General features: G+C 39.8%; 1 protein-coding gene across 4 annotated transcripts in view; it reads left to right on the top strand.

Annotated features, from left to right (window-relative positions):
- The first annotated feature begins 11414 nt into the window (after positions 1-11414).
- Positions 11415-20974, top strand: part of LOC111875016 — a 40336-nt gene continuing 30776 nt past the window's right edge. The window contains exons 1-8 of one of the 4 annotated variants that reach the window (XM_023871016.2): positions 11415-11551; positions 12663-12772; positions 13937-14086; positions 15872-16132; positions 17410-17483; positions 18044-18159; positions 18446-18693; positions 19311-19565. In XM_023871016.2, coding sequence (XP_023726784.1) covers positions 12683-12772; positions 13937-14086; positions 15872-16132; positions 17410-17483; positions 18044-18159; positions 18446-18693; positions 19311-19565 — 1194 coding nt within the window. In that variant the 5' untranslated portion in view covers positions 11415-11551; positions 12663-12682. Of the gene's footprint in view, positions 11651-12662; positions 12773-13936; positions 14087-15871; positions 16133-17409; positions 17484-18043; positions 18160-18445; positions 18694-19310; positions 19566-20974 lie in introns of all 4 variants that reach the window. The other 3 variants (XM_023871017.2, XM_023871015.2, XM_023871018.2) reach the window with 3 other exon arrangements.

Genomic DNA, 20974 nt, shown 5'->3' with positions numbered 1-20974 from the left:
TGAGACGTTGAGGGCCGCACATTATCTAGACAATCGGCTCAAAGATGGCGGTAAGGTTGTCGTCCTTACGCGCCGGCCGCTCTTTACTCCCCCGGAAAATTATTTAATTAATTCCTGGTACTCATTTCTGTTAGAGGCTGAGTAGGTACCAGGGCCATAGTGCGGCCGGAAGGATTAGGTCAATTGAAAAAATCCAGTGACCTCATCGAGACTTGAACCCGCGACCTTCCGGCTTGTGTCATAGCGCCTCAACCAACTACGGTACCGCGTAGTAAGTTTCTTTTTCTTTTCTCGCCCTCACACACACACACACACACACATGGCCCTGGACGATGAATCAGCCCATCGTAAGGCCTTTGCCACACACAGAAGCATTATGCGGCTGAAGCAAAAAGCAAAGTGAGCCCTTTGAGAAGCGTCCCTGACTTACAGGGCGTCCGTTAGAATTGGCAGTTATAACACCTCATAAAATGACAGGTCATGGCCTATTGTTATATTTATGTGAGACTGGTAGGCGTGTCAGCATTCACTGTGATTGGTCACAGTCAGCTGCTGATTATCCACTTCAGTACACGTGCAATTCAGTTGTTTTGACAGTATCTGTTAACGTGAAGTTTGCGGGGAAACTTAGCGCTGTTCTGAACACTTCTCGCCGAGAGAACTCTGGCCGTCTGTATTGGCTGCTGAGTCAGTGTAAGTACGGAGAGAAAGTCATTCTCTTTTCTTTGTTCCTTCCTTCCTTTCTTCCTTCTTTCTTTATCTGTTTCCCTCTTTGTTCGCTTCTTCCCTTCAATATGCCTGAAAGCGGCATATTCTTCTTAAAGAGCCTAAATATAGGTTCAGATCGCAGGTTGTTATGGAAATGAATACCAAAGAAATTAGTTGAGAAGTTGCAGACTGGATTCATTTGGCCTAAGATGGAGACCACTGATCACTTTATAAAATGCCGCTGAAGTTATGAAAAATATCTTCATTGAAGAAAGCAGTCTTCTGGGATTTGGCACCGTGTATATGTGGTGTTAACCGACGTTTCGGAGGAGCAGTCTGCTTTTACCGGTTCTCACGGTCTCTTCGCTTGCAGATTTATTATATTTTTTCTTCTACCCTGAAGATGGAGGCGATACGTTCCTCCGAAACGTCGGTTAACACCACATATACACGGTGCCAAATCCCAGAAGAGTGCTTTCTTCATAGTCACCGCCGTGAAAGCCTCAAATCTTACATAATATCTTCATTGTCTGAGATTCTCAAGAAATAAGTAGTCTTGTTACTTAATGTTAATTTGTGTTGGCCCAATCCTCTGTGATATCTGTAGACAATAGACCGACAGAACACAGCACACAGAGTTCAGACAGTAAAGTCATTCCCGTGAGTATTTAAACGTCAAGTCATGAAGATGTATGGAGGAACGTAGATAAGTCCCACTCGTTCTTAACCTCGCCACCATATACGGGCAAATCATTGGCTTCATGATCTGGCTTCTTTAATCCTGGGGAGTCACCCAGATCCCATTAGACAGGAACCTGGGTGATTCTCAGAACTAGTTTCATCAGGTCTGAAGCATGTAGCAGAAAATAGAATCCAATCTGAACAATATTGATTGATCAGCAAATCATTTGTTGTGGCGACAGCTAACCTGAACCATATAAATCAAAATGTCTTGTAAATTTAAACTACGAGTAAATGCCAAATTTGGTAGTGAAAATTTCTCTACTGCTGATCAATTGGTTGTACACCGTTATAACTTGCTTTTATTTTACGATGTTATCAATAGCTAGACTACACACAGACCTACAAAGCGTCGAAAGGCAAGATGAATGATACATTGAAAGGGATTTGAAGGAAGCATTCTTGATCTAATTGAGGTAATATCTCGGCATTTACCTGGAAGAACTGAAGAATTTCGGCTAGGATATCCAGCGGCTCCCGGCTGAGATTCGAACCGAGAACCTCTAGAATACGTGACAAGGGCGTTTACGCTACACCAACGCTACACGTTCGTTGAATTGGAAAGCCTTGCTTGAGAAGAGGAACTCCGTAAATTATAAACATAACATTGAGAATATATTTCATTCAGTCAGTATTTGTTTATATGTAGCCTACTTAAAAATTAGTTCCCATCTTCAGATAAAAAGACCAAGCTGAAAGCGCTCTCTCCTGAAGACACATTTTATGATTATACTGTCCTCCCATCTACATGCTAGGTTTATAGTGACGAGTTATTAGTCCCCTCCTCAACCTCCAACTTGGAGAACAACCCGTTATTGGTGATTATGTAACTGCTTTCAATGTACCCTGTTCGCGCTACCCTCTGTAACTGCAGGCGGTCTCAATGTGCAACCTGAGGATGCACCATGGTTTGGCTACAAGGAACTCACTTATCATGGTCTCTGTTCGCCGGGATAGCGTAGTTGGTATAGCGACTGCCTACGATCGGGGAGTCGGAGTTTGAGTCCTGGTGGGTGCAAGAATTTTCACTTCTCCATGTCGTCCAGACCGGCTCTGGGGCCCACCCAGCCTCCTGTCCAAAGAGTGAGGACTTTTTAACCGGGGGTCAAGCGATCTGGGCCTGAAACTGACGACTCACCTCCAGCTGGTGCCGAGGTCAAGAATACGTGGATGTATACATTCATTTCCCGTTACAGCTTCACTTTACATTTACATCAGCTCACTCCGCCATGCAGCCTGCTGTTGTCCATTAGCTTCCCTGATTCAGTAAGTCTTGTAAAATGTATTCTTTAGTCTATGAGAAGCTTTTGAAATATGGTTAACAGGAGATATAAAAGTTGAGCTCTATTCAGTCTTAACCCCGGCACCAAATGGAGGTGAATAGCAAGTTTCACGCTCCGGCCGATTTATACCCTGGGGAAGCCTCCTATGCCCACTAGAATGTAAGTAAACCTGGCGTTAGTGCTCTTCTGATCAGAATGGCACTGAAAATATTCGGGGATCGAAACTTGACAATTTATCACTCCAATTACTAACGTTCCTAGTTCGATAGAAAACTCAGTAGCCGTCAGTTTAACCAAGGATCTGTTATGTCCGGTCATCATAAGTTCCTCTTTCTGTTGTCAGCTGGGCTGCGTATTATTCACTTTGACGTTTTAATGTCGGCCATGTTGGATAGTTTCGTAGAGAACAGAAATTACAGGTGGGGGAATCCTATGAATATGCCCTGTTCTTCTTTCTTGCCAGGTATAGGTCGCCTGGAAGCATAAAGGCGGAGCGTACAACAGGTACACTCCGTAGTTTTTTCAGCTCTTCGACCAACCGCGTGCTTTTGGATCTTTTTTCTTATTCATCTTCAAACTACACAAACGATGAGGAAGCCGTGTCACTGTTTCTCTACCTTTGCTTCAGCGTCAAAATTGTTAAGGCTAAATAAGAGCAGATAGAATGAGTTAATTCATTTGTTTCAAATTGTGCACTTCCGGGATGTAATACCAGGACTGCAATGAAGATGGAGGTAGCATGTTCCTGCCACAAATTGTTAGTCACCTAACTATTCCTACACGAAGTCCTACCCAGGTGGGCACAATATAAATCTTCACCTTTTTGACAACTTCAAATCTTCGTTCGTTCTGCTTTTCCTATACCTCACATTTCCGCTAGGTGGATCTATACATCCACCCCGCTCCCCATACTTCTTAATGGCGTAGCCCTTAATTAGTTAGGCACAGGGACAACTTTAGCTTTACCTTTAATACAAAGTTTATTGTGAAATAAAAAAGATATTTTGTTTCTACCCATGGATTATGGCAAAGCCTGTGCCAAACATATAGCTATCTTGTGAATGCTCTGTATAACTAACTGACCAACTCCATGGAGATGAGTCTTTCTTGGGAAACCGCCAGTCGATCAGCTACTCAACGATCTGCCAATATTTTGTGGAGCCCGAAGGTTCATTACCGTGTTCACAAGAGCACTCCACAAGTCTCTATCGTGAGCCAGATGAGTCCAGTTCATACCACCCTACTTCTTTCTATAATAAAGGTAAAATTGTTCCTGTACCTAACTACGAGTAATTAAGCACTACGCCATGAAGACATATGTGGTGTATGGGGGAATAGATGTATGGACACATGTTTCCTTGGCCTCGGCACTAGATGGAGGTCACTTGTCAGCTTCACGCCGCGGCCGCTTTACCCCCAGGTACCTATTGGATAGGAGGCTGGGTGGGTCCCAGAGTCGGTCTGAACGACATGATGAAGAGAAATTCTTGCACCACCCGGGACTCGAACTCCGACCACTTGGTAGTCCAGCCCGTAGCCAGTCGCTAAACCGACTGCACTATCCCGGCTCTCACTTCTGCCTCTTAATAGTAATTTTATTATTACCCTCCCACCTATGTCTAGGTTTTCTTACTGGCCTCTTTCCTTTTGACTTTCCCACCGAAATTTTACGAGTATGTGTTCCTCTTCTCCTCATGCAGGCTATATGCCCTGCCAATCTCATCGCTTTACGACTCTTTCAGTATTGACATTATATAGTGTCGAATGGCAGGATGACTGATGAATTATAATGGATTTGGAAGGAAGCGATCATGTCCTAATCGAGGCAGTATCCTGGCACCGCGAAGGCCGTCGGTAAGACTGTGGGCGTCCCGGCCGAGCAGTTCTGAGAACTGTCATGATTTCATAACGTCTCATCTCTCTGTCCTTGTCTTGTTTATGGTTTCATTTTCATTCTTTGCTCCTTGATATCAATGGGTTTCAGTGTGAGAATAGAGCCTGTGATTAGGATAATCAAGTCAGTGACACCAAGATTGGTGGAACATGTAACACGAACAGAGGAGATGATAAAATGCGTACAAATTTTTTGTCAGGACACTTACAAGGAAAAAACATTTGGTAGGATAATTATGCCTACAAGGGGTAAAGCGGCCGGGTCGTGAAGCTGACCACTCACCTCCAACTATTGCCGAGGTCAAGAAAATGTGGATCTATACACCCACTCCCCATAATCCTTAATGGCGTAGTGCTTAATTACTTAAGCACAAGGACAACTTTACCTTTTATTTAGTTTTACACTTCATCTTTTTTTCCCCCCTGGCACTACAGCCCCAGTGGGCCTAGGCCTACCTCCATGAACTTCTCCGTTCACTTCGGTTTTTCTAGATCTTACACATTCGGTAGGACTCCTTGGGCGGGTGATCAGCTCGTCGCAAGGCCTCTACCTGTAGACAAACACAGAAAAACGCACACAAACATCCATGCCCTGAGTGGGATTCGAACCCACGATCCCGGCTTCCTAGCGAGCGAAGACAGTGCATGCCTTACCGCTCGGCTACCGTGACCGGCACACTTCATCTTAAGGAAGATAATATGTGTGTGCGTGCGTGCGTGTGCGTGTGTGGGGACTGTGTTCAACTGGCTCGCAGTAGACCTAGGTTTCAACATCGGACTCTTGTTAGTACACAATAATGAGATGTTCGACTTACCGAAGGTGGGGAATTTTCTAACAAGCTGAGTGACTATCATTTTTGTTAGGGCCTGTACCGCATGCATTTTATGACGTCATAGTCCGTTACAATACAAATGTCATACCCCAGATCGTAAAATATGAAACTTCTAGAATTTAATTTAAAAATGAAAGATTTTGCAGAAGATTGGCTATTTAGGTCTGCTTTTCCCCGAAGGAGATATCGTCATTCATAGAGCATATGAATATCTACAGAAGTGTTTTTAACTTGAGTTGTGAGGCTCATGAACGTACGAGTACCAATAAACTGATTACTTCTGAAGGAGAAAAGATACGAATTCCTTATGCTAGATTTCAATTATTAAGCAGTTATTGACAAACTGCAATATGTCCCGCTATCGTCAATTTGATGACCTGTTACCTTACTAAATTCATGCCTAGCTATTTGTGAGCTATCGTTAACAGACGGAACACTAAATACACCTTCTGTACGTTCCTCATATAAAACGAAAATTTCTAAGCAAATCTGTAAATTTGTCAGAAGTTTTTAAAAGAGCCCACACAAATGAATATGTCGGCATACAACTATATTGCCATATTTCTTTTGGCTTACTTTGGACTTCATCCATCGTCTGGTATGTAAAATACAAAAGACCACTTTGTCTTTTACATACCAGACGATGGATGAAGTCCAAAACAAGCCAAAAGAAGTACAGTATACACCATCGTCAGAATCCTTTCAAGTCGAACTATGTTGCCAATAGCGTAGTTGGTCGACGCACTAGGCTACAAGCCGGAAGGTCGCGTATTCGATTTTCGATGAGGTGGATTTTTTTCGACTGACTTAATCCTTCCAGCCGCACTGTGGCTCTGGGGTCGGCCGACCCAGCCTCTAACAGAAATGAGTACCAGGAATCTTCCTGTGGGTTAAACGGTGGCCGGCTCGTAAGTTTGAAGTTTTGAAGAGAAAATGTTGAAGCCTCGACGTCTCACAGCCCTATGGGCCTTCACGGCCTGTTACAGGGATAGCTTTACTTTTTTACGCCTCTGTTGCATAACGAATGTAAAAAATAACTCTTGTCCTGAGGTTTAGGTTAATCGTGTGTTAATGGCTGCTGTATGTAGCTTAGAACAGGAACGCAGGTGCCCTCCTGCCTTAATATCAACGCTAAATTATTGATGAAACGCCCAGGCAGAAAGCTAAGTGTCTGACATGATGACGCTTTGTTGTCGGTTGTGAAAGCAAAACAAGCTCGAATGAAGCAGGTGAGTGAACATCGGTCATTGGTCAAAATCGAGTGGGAGTTTTCTTTAAGCCGAGAGCGATATAAGTCGACTTATACTCAGAAACGTTACATCTCCATAGCAATAATTCTAAGATACAGGATTATTCAATGTTCGGTGTACTCAAGATTTTAAGCGATTAAAAAATTTAATTTCTTTCATATTTTACTACTTTTTTTAGAGAAATTAGTTCATGTAGATCCTGAAGGGTTCTGACGATGGTGTATAACACTCATAATTACTAAAGTTTTTGACTTTGTCCATCGTCTGGTATTCTAGAAACTAGAAAACATGACGTTTCGGAGAACGGATCTGTTTCCGAAACTTTGTGATTTCCAGTTTCTAGAATATGACGACGGAAAAGTCCAGAACCCCAGTAATTCTGAAATTCGTTCACGTTACAGTGTTTTATGAGACCAGGGTAAACCAAAACTCTGTCCTTGGCTTTTAGTGAACCTGATTCAAGACTACAAGAGTAACGTTGAAAGGCTCCTTCTTATATGTCCTATTCTTCTATGTATTTAAATGGCGGTGTCATAATTCCTCCTTTCTGTTTTAGTAAAATACGAGTATTAAATCTGAATGAGGAGTTGTAGACCGCTTCTGTGGTCTAGTGGTCAGAGTCCCTGGCTACAGATTCAGAGGTCCCGGGTTCCATTTCCGGCGCTACCGGATTTTCTGAGAAGTACTGTGTATGGAACGGGGTCCACTCAGCATCGTTAGGATAATTGAAGAGCTACTTGAATGGAAGAAGCAGCGGCTCCGGTCTAGAAAACCGAGATTAACTGCCTTGGGAATCCGTTGCGCTGACCACACGACACCCTCCATCCGCAAAAGTTGACACTAACTTCGGCGACAAGCCGCGGTCGCTCGGTCGGTGTATTTCATTTGCGAACTAAAGGCAACGGAGTTTGTTATCAATGGGAGAGGGCATTAAACGTTGGCCCTGATACTTCAGCTGATAGCATGTAGGACTGTACGGGAATACGGGAGATAGCAAGGGAAATAAATAGTATACGTTTACATATTCAATTGTGAGAATTCCCGCTGAATTTTCAAGGGGGCGCTACACTAGCTTCCTACAGAACACGAATACAAATCGAAATATTGAATCTGTCCCAAAATAAAGCCTATAGCTCGAATTGATATTGTAGAATGTGGAAAGCAAGAAGTTCGGATTCTGGTTGTAAATAGGACCCCATCTCACATTAGGGCATAACTACCATATAACTGATAGAAGTTCTATTTCCTCCTTCATAATACGAAAGTTCTGGCTATAACAGCCTTCTTTATTATAACAGGCATTACCTCTGCTTGTACACGGCCGTGTATACCCTCTTCATTACATTGCTATGGTAGCCAAGGAGAACGGAGGACAAAAAATGAGTATAGAATTTTGACGAGAAAATTTCTTCGAAATAACAACTTTGTAAGCATAGAAGGAGATAAACATATCATTCCAAAATTGTGCTTGTAAACGTGGCCTGAATTTGGATCGGGTATTTAGGCCCATGTTAATAGTAGACCTATGAAATCTTTGGTTTGTATTACCTAAGTCATTGAGTTAAAGTCAAGGAGGATGAGGTGCGCAGGTCTTGTAGCACGAATGAGGGAGACGAGGAATGCGTATAGGATATTGGTGGGAAAGTCAGAAGGAAAGAGACCACAGGGAAGACCAAGGAGTAGGTGGGTGGATAATATTAGAATGGATCTCAGAGAGATAGGATGGGATGGTATGGATTGGATAGATCTGGCTCAGGATAGGGACAAGTGGAGGGCTCTTGTGAACACGGTAATGAACCTTCGGGTTCCATAAAATGCTGGGAAATTCTTGAGTAGCTGCAGAATTGGCGGCTCCTTCAGAAGGGCTCAGCTCCATGAGTAAGTATGTAAGTCATTGAGTTAACGCTGCATAAAAATATTTAAATTTGTTAACTGATGTTTCTCTGTGTAGTTCAAAAACATTTTTTAACCGTCGTATTACTGAATTTTTTATCTCCGTCAGTATTTTTAAGTCCGAAAAGATTCATCAGATAAACAGTTAAACACAATAACTAAAATTATGTCACTGATGATTATAACATAGAGACTACGTGTGTGTTGCCGTGCGTGCATGTGTGTGCATACACTTTTCGAAAGAAAGAGGGACAGCGAAAGGAAAGAACGAAAAGGGCAACTTAGAAAGAAAACGATTCGGACAAATTTCCCGGCTTTAGCAGAGACGAAACCGATATGACACTCTTGCTCTCAATAAAAGCTTTCCATTACTGGGAGAAAGGCGTAGTTCTACTTGATATGAACACGTATAACAAGTGAGGTACGAGCAGTCTCTCCGATATATGAATATTTTAAGTACGTCTTGCTTACCTGAACGCTCTGGTTTCGATTTGACATTTGAATTGTATTTGTGTCTTGACTGAGTGGAACTGAACAATAGGAACCGTTATTTATTGACGTTCCGGTTCCATGCGGTAAAATACTCTGTTCCCCCGTCATGTAACTTGCGTTAGAAATATTAATCTGTCATGTAGGCCTGTGTAGCGAGTTAATGGTAATACGTTTGATTTGTGCGGAAGGTTTCTTGTTCGAGTTCAGAATTTAATTGCCACCTTCTATTTCTTCTCTCTTTAGTTATAATCAAAAGGCCACTGGCTAGAAATAATTCGTTTCCATCCCGTATTTTCGTACATTGCTTTTGTTCGAAAAGTCTCTGTCTTGAATGTAACGTACATCTATCCCATATGTTCTTTATCCCTCCATCTTATCTTCTTTTGTATTTTCTTCCCTTCTATTTTTCACGTCCCTGGTCACTTATTATTTTCCTCAGTATCCCCTCCCGGCAGAGAAGGTTAACGAATTACGTATTAACGTTCCTGATTTGTATTCTGGCAGTACTCCGATCACGAGTCAATACCCCAATCGTGTCTCTGACGAGGAACCGATTATCCCAACATACGTATTTCATGATTTTTTTCCCCCCCATTTCTTCCGGCTACTGCCGTGATAGTGCCATTAAACCGGACTGAATCGCTTCCTCCCCAATCACTTCCACTTCACCCTACATACCTCGTAGTTATCCTTTCGTCTCATTCACACCGAACTATTTCAGCAGCCATTAAATAACTTACCGATCGGACCTGTCACCTAAGGTAAATACGAGCAATGTCAAATGTCATAACAAGGCCTGGATTGGAGCCTTCATAATTATAGTCTCGTAGTTTTTTTTCCTTGGCGCTACAGCCCCAGTGGGCCTAGGCCTACCTCCATGAACTTCTCCGTTCACTTCGGTTTTTCCAGATCTTACACATTCGGTAGGAGGACTCCTTGGGCGGGTGATCAGCTCGTCACAAGGCCTCTACCTGTACACAAACACAGACAAACGCACACACACAAACCAAACATCCATGCCATCAGTGGGATTCGAACCTACGATCCCGGTTTCCAAGCGAGCGAAGACAGTGCATGCCTTAGACCGCTCGGCTACCGTAACCGGCAGTTGCGTAGTTAGTCTCTGCACTAGAGCAAGAAACGTACTGGAGGTAAAGCTATCCCTGTAACAGGCCGTAGAGGCCCGTAGGATTGTGAGACGTCGGGGCTCCCACATTTTCTGGACAATCGGCTCACAGATGGCGGTGAGGTTATCAGCCTCACGCGCCGGTCTGGAATACCTGGGTTTTAAGGCCTGATCTTTTGTGAGAACTGTGACGCACAGAGCTTCTACGAGGAAAGTTTAATCTGTTCCAGTTCATTAATTCCTAGAAGTTCCCTGTTGTACACGAATAATTATAATCACACCTGTCCTCAAATAACATCAGTATTTGATACGTATTTAGATAAACTACCTTCTTTTTCGAATAGAATGTTCCCGGGATAAACTATGCATCTCATTTTTGGAAAGTTAAGCTAAAAACTAAAAGAACAAGTTCACATATCCGTATACAAAATGCAATGAACAATTTCTAATTGCAGTAAGAATTTTATGGATGTATTAAACATTTTTTAAGATCTGCAAGGAATTTTTAAGTATGTTTTCATTGTTGTCAACAAAGAGAAGAGTAGCTCCAATACTGCATGAAAACAAATTTACGACCCGATGCTATTCATTATTGAGTCATATCTGTTACACAGGAGACAAACAGGAATGTGCGGAGATCTACACGTATATTCTGGAATATAACGCCATGTCGTCCGGTGGACGTAAACCGATGTCTGCCAAGAACACGTCGCCTTCACGGTCGATGAGTAAGACAAGCAAGGTTCAGGCATAAAGCAGAGCTCTGCCATATTTTCCTCCGAAACATCGATTAACTTTCACAAGACTATGTATCGTTACATCCCAGAAGCTGAAACCTTTCATGGTCTCCGCTGTGAAAATCTCAAATCAAAAAACTCAACATACGTATGCTCCCCAACCCCTCCGCAAGTTACAATTTAATGAAGACACCGTTGCCTGTCACTGGAAATATTCATGATGTGGTCCTATAGATTCTTCACATATATGGAAGCGTAATATATTATTTTCCGTTGACTTCATAGTATGATAATTTTGTTAACTGTGAGGATGGTAAAAAAAACTGTTATAAGCCTGTACAGGCCTATGTTACATGGGGAAGTTTCCGTGTAATGCGAGGAGCCCACGGTAGTCCCTTGAGGTTCAAACAAAACAGCGAAACTTGCACGACAACACAGTCGCTGTATATCTACGGTAGGATTATGTTGGCTGAAATGAATTCCAGCGGTTATATGTACCGCGCTTTTCAAAATATTGCCTTGGAGTTTTTGTACATGTGAAACTCAACAGTGATTATTTCACTTTTCAAGTACTGGCTTATTTAAATACTAAGAGGTGTGCATAGTTGCAGGTGATTTCAGCCGTGTATAACAGAAATGTAATATCTGAATGTAGTTGGATGAGTTTAGTTACACATGGAACCAAATATGTGGTGTATGTATACAGGCGAAATTAGGTTATGTTCCAGTTTGTTATGAATGGTTAAAACTCTCTGTATTGTAGAGTTCCTGCAGTTTCTATTATTTTACTCGCCATAATGTACGAAGGAGAACTGAACCTAACCTACTCTGAAGTTTGTCTCCACTAATTCTGATATGCTGAATATGTCCTTAATTTTCCCCATGCATCATATATAGTAGTTGTAGCTGAAGTTAAAAACTAAACCATCTCTGAAATTTGTTTCCACAAATTATTATATGCACTACTTGTCCTTAACATTTCTCACGCATAATACATAGTATTTGGTCTAATAACCACAAGAAAACACAATTCATTGACAGACCTAGGAATGTTACTAAGTTTATATTAAATCTTTGTCTTCCTTGAAGTATGTCCCCCCCCCCAGTACCCATTGGATAGGAGGCTGAGTGGATCCAAGAGCAAGTCTGGATGCCATGGAAAAGAGAAAATTCTTGACCCTACTGGGACTCAAACTCTGACCCCTCAGTCATGCACCCTGTAGCCAGTCGCTATACCGAGTGAGCTATCCCGGCTAACCATTGATGAATACTTATTGTCTAAAAAATGACTCAGTTTAAAGGGTGTGTTAATAGCTTAAGTTGACTGTATGGATATATGTAAGTGGATGTATTTTTGAATAGCCTTAAGTGTAACCACTGTGTTTGCTTTGGTTTTCTTGTATGAAAAATCCAGTGGTATGTATGTTTTTGTATTTATATAACATATTACACATCCTACTGTTATTTTGACTGACTTTGGATCCAGAAAATGCAATGTAATGTAATGTAAATTAAAAAATGTTTTCAAGTTTTATTCCTGCTGGCAACTTAGATGATGCACACAAACTGGATAGACATGGTTAAAGGATTAACATTCATAGTGTGATCTTCTGGATAATGACACTATGTAGTCTGGTAGATGGATAGCAATGTTTTGGAGGAACATGCTGCCTGCACATCTCTGAGTTATGACTTCTCCATTTCAGCTTATGGAAAAGCTGTGAAAATGAAAAAGCAGCGAAGAAGTACCAAAGAGGCCTTAATTTCACGATATATCGAAAACCACTACAATGGAGATATCTTCAAGAAATTCATGGTGTGTGAATTACATCATAAAGAAATTATAGCCTTTTCTTGGGTTCTTTTATGCATGGAAATATACACAGTTGAGGGATGCATGTTGTTTTATGTGTTTGTCCATGAGCAATAGCTTTGAACACAGTTGGCCATTTACATATCATTTGGTGGGAAGGTCACTTCGGTGTCATGTTTTCCTGTAATTATGTTACACCCTCCACAACCTTTTTGAAGATATTGATCCTGTACATTATTTTAAGGGGGGCATGTGGTAGCGTAGTTGGTTGAGGGGCTATGCTACAAGCCGGAAGGTCACGCGTTCAAGTCTCGATGAGGTCATTGAATTTTTTCAATTGACCTAATCCTTCCAGCCGCACTATGGCCCTGGGGTTCACTCAGCCTCTAACAGAAATGAGTACCAGGAATTAATTAAATAATTTTCCTTGGGAGTAAAACGCAGCCGATGCAGAAGGCTGACGACCTTACTGCCGTCTTTGATCTGATTGTCTAGATAATGTGGGATCCTCAATGTCTCACAACCCTATGGGCCTTCACGGCCTGGTACAAGGATAGCTTTACTTTTCTTATATTATTTTAAGTAACTCTAAATATTTTATATTTTTACTTTTTGTGCACATAAAAGAAAAATTAGAGAAATTTGTGAATGTAACTAAGAGAAATTAAATAAAAATTGAGGCATTCACCTGTTAGGAAACTAAAAGATTTTTACAGCTTGTTTAAGATTATTAATTAGTATTCCTACTTGGTAGGTAATGAAGCTCATAGAACTTAGTATAAAAATGGTGAAAAACAGAGATATGAAATGAGTATTTACTAAGTTAATTCTCTGCTTTTTATAACTTACAATACTTTGTCCTGGTTCCAAGTTAGTGTATTCAATAGACCTTTTGTGTAACATACTTCTTTGATATTGTATTAAGTAGAATTATTTCTCAGGCTGTATTTAATCCACATCATCCAGCATTTTAATACAATTATACCATTTGTAAATTATATTTGTTAATATTTTATACTCAGTGTTGTTATGTTAGAACATTCTGTAATGCGTTCCACTGAAGTCTTATCTTATGATTTTGTGTGGCTTTGTGTTAGAATTAAATCATGAAGTATATTCACATGTATCACTGTTTCTCTAATTCTGACTTGGTATCTTATTTTATAGGATATGTCTCCAAGATTAGTTGAAAGTGATCTGCAGTTCCTGCGGTTTCTCACATCAAATGAGCCTGGATTTAACCAGAGGTTAAATGATCGTAGGGACACAATTGATGCTATATTAGGTGTGAAATCAGAAAGGAAATCATTTTCAAAGGTAAACACAGAAAGAAAAGTTACTTGAGGGCATGATGATGATGATGATGATTCAGCTCTTTATTTATTTATGTGCTTACTCAGCAGCCCAAAGGCCAATTATGATATATTAATGAACAAGGAAGGAAAGAGACAAACATGTACACACAAAGTCAGAAGTGAAAACAAGGCATCTTTTGTTGTTTAGACAATAAAATTCAATCAGTACAACTGAGAAGAAGAAAAAGAAAAAGAAAAAAAATATATATATATATATATCTGTGTATGTGCATGCGTGTGTGTGGGGGGGGGCATTTCCTCTGCAAAATTTTTTACTGCCAAATAAGTCAATGCCCCCAGCAGACAACATTAGCAGCTCATGTTCAGCTAGGAAGGAACAGTTTTTACTTGGAGAGAGGTATTTAGCAAAGAAAATCTCTGTTGAGCAGGCACTTGAAGACTAACGCTTTCAAGAAAAGAACAATTTAGAAACGAAGTAAAGTTTAAAAAGGAGCAGTACATTGAGGTGGTGCCTCCTCTGACATAAGGTGTGCAATTTTAATTGCTCTAGTGCATAAAGATAACTGTAATTCACTTGTGGACAGGGGCAAATAAATTAAAGGGCTGCAAACTTCTGCTGGATGTATTCCAGTCTGTATCAGTAGATATAATAGAATTACAAACAACAGAAATTAATTCAAGCTTAGATCTAACTGGGGTGAAATATTATAGATACAGATATTTTAAGGAAAAGAAAAAGAAGATTGTGCTGCAAGCTAGACCCAACAACTTCATACATTTTGAAAATATATAGTTGAGATCATTATGGAAATGAAGTTTGTAACCACAGGAGTGGAAATGTGTACTCACATTTGGAATACACATATATCCTAAACATATTCTTTCAAACTTTACATACATCAACCACTTTGATGCTCATTTATTTCAGACAAAATCTGTTGTTTGCTGCAGATGATATACTTTGTGTGAGTTTAAATAAAAGTTGTAGGTCTTATGAATTATGTATTTTATGAGTTGTACTACTTTTTATGTGGTGAATTCACTGTCGTGCAAGATCGAGCTGTACTGAGTCAGTGGTTCAAAATTAAATATGCCAGATAAATTTTAGTTTAAGCCCTCTCCACAGTACTGGATTTTATCAAAATTCATTACGTAGTCATATTTTGAGGGCATGCGGTAGCATAGTTGGTTGAGGGGCTATGCTACAAACCAGAAGGTCGCGGGTTCAAGTCCCGATGAGTTCATTGGATTTTTTCAATTGACCTAATCCTTCTGTCTGCACTATGGCCCTGGGGTCAACTCAGCCTCTAACAGAAATGAGTACCAGGGATTAATTAAATAATTTTCCTAGGGAGTAAAGCATGGCCAGCGCGTAAGGCTGACAACCTTACCTCATCTTTCAGCCAATTGTCTAGATAATGTGGGACCCTCAATATCTCACAACCCTATGGGCCTTCACGGCCTGTTACAGGGATGGCTTTACTTTTTTTATTTTTTTTACTTTATTCATTATATGTACTGTGCAGAGAATGAAAAAATTTTGTGGTAATGAAATTCCCCCCTCCCCTTTCTCTCTGAATGTCTCGCATGCATGCCTGCACGTGTGCGCTCGCCCACACACACACACACACACATAATGTGGAGAGTCCTGCTGTCTGTGATTGGGCAGTCAATGTTTGTGCACCTTCTTCCCATACCTAGAGTTAGTAATAATAAACCAATGTGATGTGCATTGAACTTGTTTTTGCTTCAAAATAACATTGTGATTACAAAAAATTTGTTTTAGATTATCCCAGTTTTGCAAGGTTATGCTGCAGGAGGTTCCTCTTTGTCAAGAGAATCTGTGGCATTGGTTACAGCAAATATATGTGCAAAAGCATTGGAAGACACTGTGTTGACTTGTAGATCACAGTTTGGAAGGAAATGCCCGTTGTTACTGGGACGGAGGATGCAAAAAGATCTTGCTGATTTAACAGCAGTTGTAAAGAAACTACTTAAAATGAATAAATTTAACATCGACAGTTTCAGACTGAAGTATTTTGAAATGGTACGTAAGTCTTGGATCTTAAATGCCCAATCATACCTAGTTTCAGTATATAGATTTAACAGTGACAGTTTTAAAATAGTCACAAGAGACAAGGAAGGAGCTAAGAGGATACAAGATTATCCGTCTCCAGCTTTAATCAATCAGTTTGTGGTTTGAACTGAAGTGTTTATTAACAAGGGACTTGGATTTCCTCAGCACCTGGAAACAAATGGATGTCCACTCGTAAATTCTGATTTTGTGCCATTCTTAATGGGCAGGCATTTAGTGGCTAGGAAGTACATGCTTGTTTGTTGGTTTCCCTACCTTTAAAATTTCTTGTAGTGATATATTGTGTTTTGTTTTGGAACCATACATATGTATTATGGGACCATTAATTGGTCACAGTCGGACAGTTTGCTATTCTGTAGCTGATTCATATTAACTGGTCCACAGCAATCGTGCAGTATGGAGCCTGGAACTCAGAGCTTGTGGGAGACTTGGGAAGTTTCATTCACCTTTTGCTAGATGTTAAATCACATTAGACATTCGCGATAGCAGTTTCGGTGATGAGCGATTCTGCTGTAAGGGTGAATTTGCTCTATTTCAACTCAGATTAATCTTCAGTTAAAAGTAACTGACAGATATGGCTTTGAATCAAAGAATAAATATTAAAATTTAAAGAGATAATTAAGGCAGTTTGATATTCCAGCATATCATTAGTGATTTAAGTTTCATTTGTTGGATATGGCGTAATATTAAAATGTTGCATTGACTATATAAAGACATTGTGGCTGAAAGACTCTCTCCATCCTCACCATTGTTGCAGTGTGATTCTAAATTACTGTATCTAGATTGATGTTAAAATATATCTTCAGTTAAAATACAAGTTGATGCATCTTGGCATCTTTTGTTGGAAGATAACAACACTGCTGCTCCATCTGTTTTGCCACTGTTAGACCAGTACACATTCCACAGCGTTTTCATAATCCCAGTCATGTTAACCTTCAGATGAATCCTGTCATTTGATTAAGTAAACCATGCTTACAACTCTATGTACTCTGAGACCCATGAAAACAATGAAGAGGATGCCAGTACCATTTATGTGGGGTAGTGTAACTTATAATCTTATACTGTAAAAATCTCCATTTCACAGACTGCAAGGGATCCAAAATTCTAAATATTATGCAATGAGTACCTCGCTCTGTATCTGTTGGCCTTGTATTGCCTCAGATTACTTCATCTGGTTTAAGTTAGTTGCCAGTTTATATATGTTAAGTTCATATATCTCTGTGTTGCAGGACATGATTCCTCTGCATGTGCTGTGGTATTTTCATCACACAGATTTGGTGATGTTTACAAGTTACATATATTGGTAAGTATATAATTATAAATTATTGACATGGTGTTTCAAAGAGTAGTCCTCTACTGCCAGAAGAAAAATCATATGCCCACTCGCTTTTTACGTCATTTGTCTAGTTACTGGATGTTTTCAAGACAGTGCATATTTTTCTAGCTTTTCCTTTGTGCAAATCCTTGTTTATTTTACTGTGTTTGCTTTGTAATTTACCACAATTTCAGTTACTTTTATAGGTCATGTCATTGATTTTTTGTAAACTGTACCAAATGCTTGGTAGGATATTTTCTCATTAATTTCTGACGTACATCATTGTATTAGGAGTAAATATTTCCTATAACTATGGCCATAAAGAAAATGGTTTCAAAAGTAAAATATACCTATCCCAATCAGTGAATTGATGTAAGATATAATCCAAGTATTTGTATAGGGGGACTGAAGAAAACTGGAAATCCTGTCTGGATAGTCAGCCCCTGGGTCGATATTCAGACCAGGTACCTCTCAAATATGAGGCATAAGTGCTGTGATTCGACTGCAACATTTGTTACAGAAATAATGTTAAAGAGTTTTTCTTGCAGCAATGAAAATCGAACGGAAGTGATTGATCATATAAAATGCAGCATGGTGAATTTACTCTGTTCCCTGAGTGGTGTTGCTTCTTCTGATGCCAGAGATGTCTCCTCTGGAATAAATGGTAATGCATTTACTCATGCAATCCTGTGAGCAAGTTGTTTGTTGATATAAATGTTTGTAACGTACTTGTGATACAGTTCTTGAAAGAATAATTGTGTGGGATATGAGATTTTTACAGCTGTCTTTATGTAGTGTAATTTAGCATCATATTTATGTGGTACAAATCTATGGTAATTTTTAATTATGTTTAAGTAGTAGTAATAGCAGTAGTAAGGACGTGCAGAAAATGAGAATTGAAGAAGCAAGCAAGAAGCAAGATCTGAGGATGTGTGTCTTTTATGTTACAGAACAGATGATGGATGTTGAAGAAATTATAACTGCTAGTGCTAATCAGACAAATTCAGTAAATGATATTATCTTGGATGAAATTAGGGATAATGATGAAGGTGATTTGTTACAATTAAAGCAAGAAATGGCTAGCGAACTTGTATCTCTGTTACTTTCTGTGGCTCAAGTTCCAGGCCCTAACAACACTGTAGGAATCAAGTCTTGTGCCAAGAACTGTGATGATATCCTAGAAAATATCATCAACAGGGTAAGTTACTACATCCCTGGGTTGAAAGAAACCATGATAGTTTACTAATCCTGTGGAACAGATTCTTTCATGAAAAGTTTAAAATTATTCAACTAGTCAAGAAATTCCCTTCTTTTATGTAACTGGAAGATTCATCACTGTGTCCAGAAAGGCTGCCATTCTGCTTTCCTCTACTTCACAACACTTCACAATCTTAACTAATATCCAAATTGATATTATCCTTCCATCTATGCCTAGGACTTCCAAGTGGCCTCCTCCTTTAATATTACATGGTATTCATTTATGTGTGGTTTATTTAATGACATTGGTGGCTTTTCTGATTAACATTTATATGTATATCTTATTTCTCTCATGCATGCTAATGTATGTTGTTCATCCTGTCATCCTGCAGATTAGCTCTCTGACAATATTAGGTGAAGAGTAGAGATTATAAAGTTCTTCAGATGCTTTGTTATTTATTGGAATGAGCTAGGAATCTTTTTGTGTCCTACAGCGTTCTATATTTTTCATTAGAATATTATGGTTTTCGAGGGGAAGATGTTGATGTGTATTACATTCTTTTCTCCAGAGGATGAATATAATTGTAACAGAACATATTTTGTATATTTCTTACCCAGACAATGAATAGTATTTTGGCTGCATCACTGAATGCCATCACAGAAGTAAAGGAGCCTTTCAGCCATAAGAATTATCTGTCACTGCTGCCGGATGTTTCAACACTGTGTGCTGAACTCCTGCAGCCATTCCTTACTTCACATCTTATTATCACACTTACATACAAGCCACATGTAGATATATATACTGCAATATCCAAGCAAGATAACTGGACGTACAAAAAATCTCCTGCCATTTTAACATCCATGACTGAATCGGTAAGTTAACAAGAAGAAAATGAAATTTGAGGGTCCCATAGCATTGACTATGAAGATTTCAATCCTCTGTTATGTGACACCATGTAATCTTGTCTCCTATCACAGCTGTACCTCTTCCTGTGTCAACCCTTTTTTCTTCTACCCTGAATATGGCACCACATTCCTCCAAAACATTGATAGATTCTACCATGCTACAGAGCATCACATCACAAAAGATAGTAACCTTGAAGACAGGAAAGGTCACTCTCTTGTTAAGATCACATAACCTGAAATGTTACATATGATTTTCAGTAATCTGTAGCCACAGTTCATGAACTCACAGTGATGCAAAATATGAAGGTCTGTTTTCCAGAACAAATTCCTCATTGTTATGAGCTGCGTCACAAAATGTTCTGATAAGAGTGCTTAGCATTCCTGCTTCATGATATAGAGGTCTAATTTTAAGACTTGGCCTGCAGATGTGCTGTTCTGTCTGAGAATATTGTTTTCCTCAGTTACTCCAAGTAAATATTGGGTAGTACCTTAAAAGCAGACCATAGCCACATTCCTCTACTTTCTTTCTGATTGTTCACATAATTTTCCTATCATTTGGTGCCACATGAAGTTGAAAAACTCTTCTTAAATAATGCAAGAATCAATTAATAAACCAAAATCAAAATATAATGAACTTTGAAACATCAGTACATACATGAGTAAAAATTCCAACAGTGCATTTTTAAATGATGAGACACACTACATCATCATCATCATCATCATCATCATCACTGGCACAACAGCCCTTTGTGAGCCCTGGTCTTCCTGAGGATTGCTCACCATTCTTCTCCATTCGATGCTACATTCCTCCAGTTCTTTACACCCAAAATTCTTATGTCCTGCCACACACATTCTTCCCATCTCACTCTTGGTCTTCCCACTCTCCTATTTCCTTCTGGTTTAGTATTAAGCATTTTCTTGATGGTTCTCTTCTCGCTGGCACATATTATGTGTCCAGCCCATTCAAGCCTTTTCACCTTTATAAATCCCAAAATGTCTGGTTCATTAAATAGTTTGTATAGCTCATGGTTTTACCTCTTCCTCCATATTCCATTTTCTTCCACTGGTCCAAAGATACAAGGTGTGGCAATAAAGAAACCGGATTACTTTTATGACTCATTTCTGGCCACGTCATTGACGAAGAGGAGGGTAGGGCATTGACCCTTGGACTTCCCTCTACCGTCACACAAAGTTTCATTCACGTGCATAGGTTAGTCTGGCCGCGACCATTGTTAGAAGCGGATCGTGTTTCTGAGCTCCGTCGGAATAATGCTGAGTGCTAATGCAGAACAACGTGCTAACATCAAATTCCTCACAAAACTTGGAAAATCTGCCACTGAAACTTACAATTTGTTGACAGAAGTATATGGTGATCA

Source organism: Cryptotermes secundus, unplaced genomic scaffold (genome assembly GCF_002891405.2).
Source record: "Cryptotermes secundus unplaced genomic scaffold, Csec_1.0 scaffold973, whole genome shotgun sequence".
Taxonomy (NCBI): domain Eukaryota; kingdom Metazoa; phylum Arthropoda; class Insecta; order Blattodea; family Kalotermitidae; genus Cryptotermes; species Cryptotermes secundus.
The sequence above is the reverse complement of the archived record's forward strand: the minus strand, read 5'-3'. Positions and strand labels throughout refer to the sequence as shown.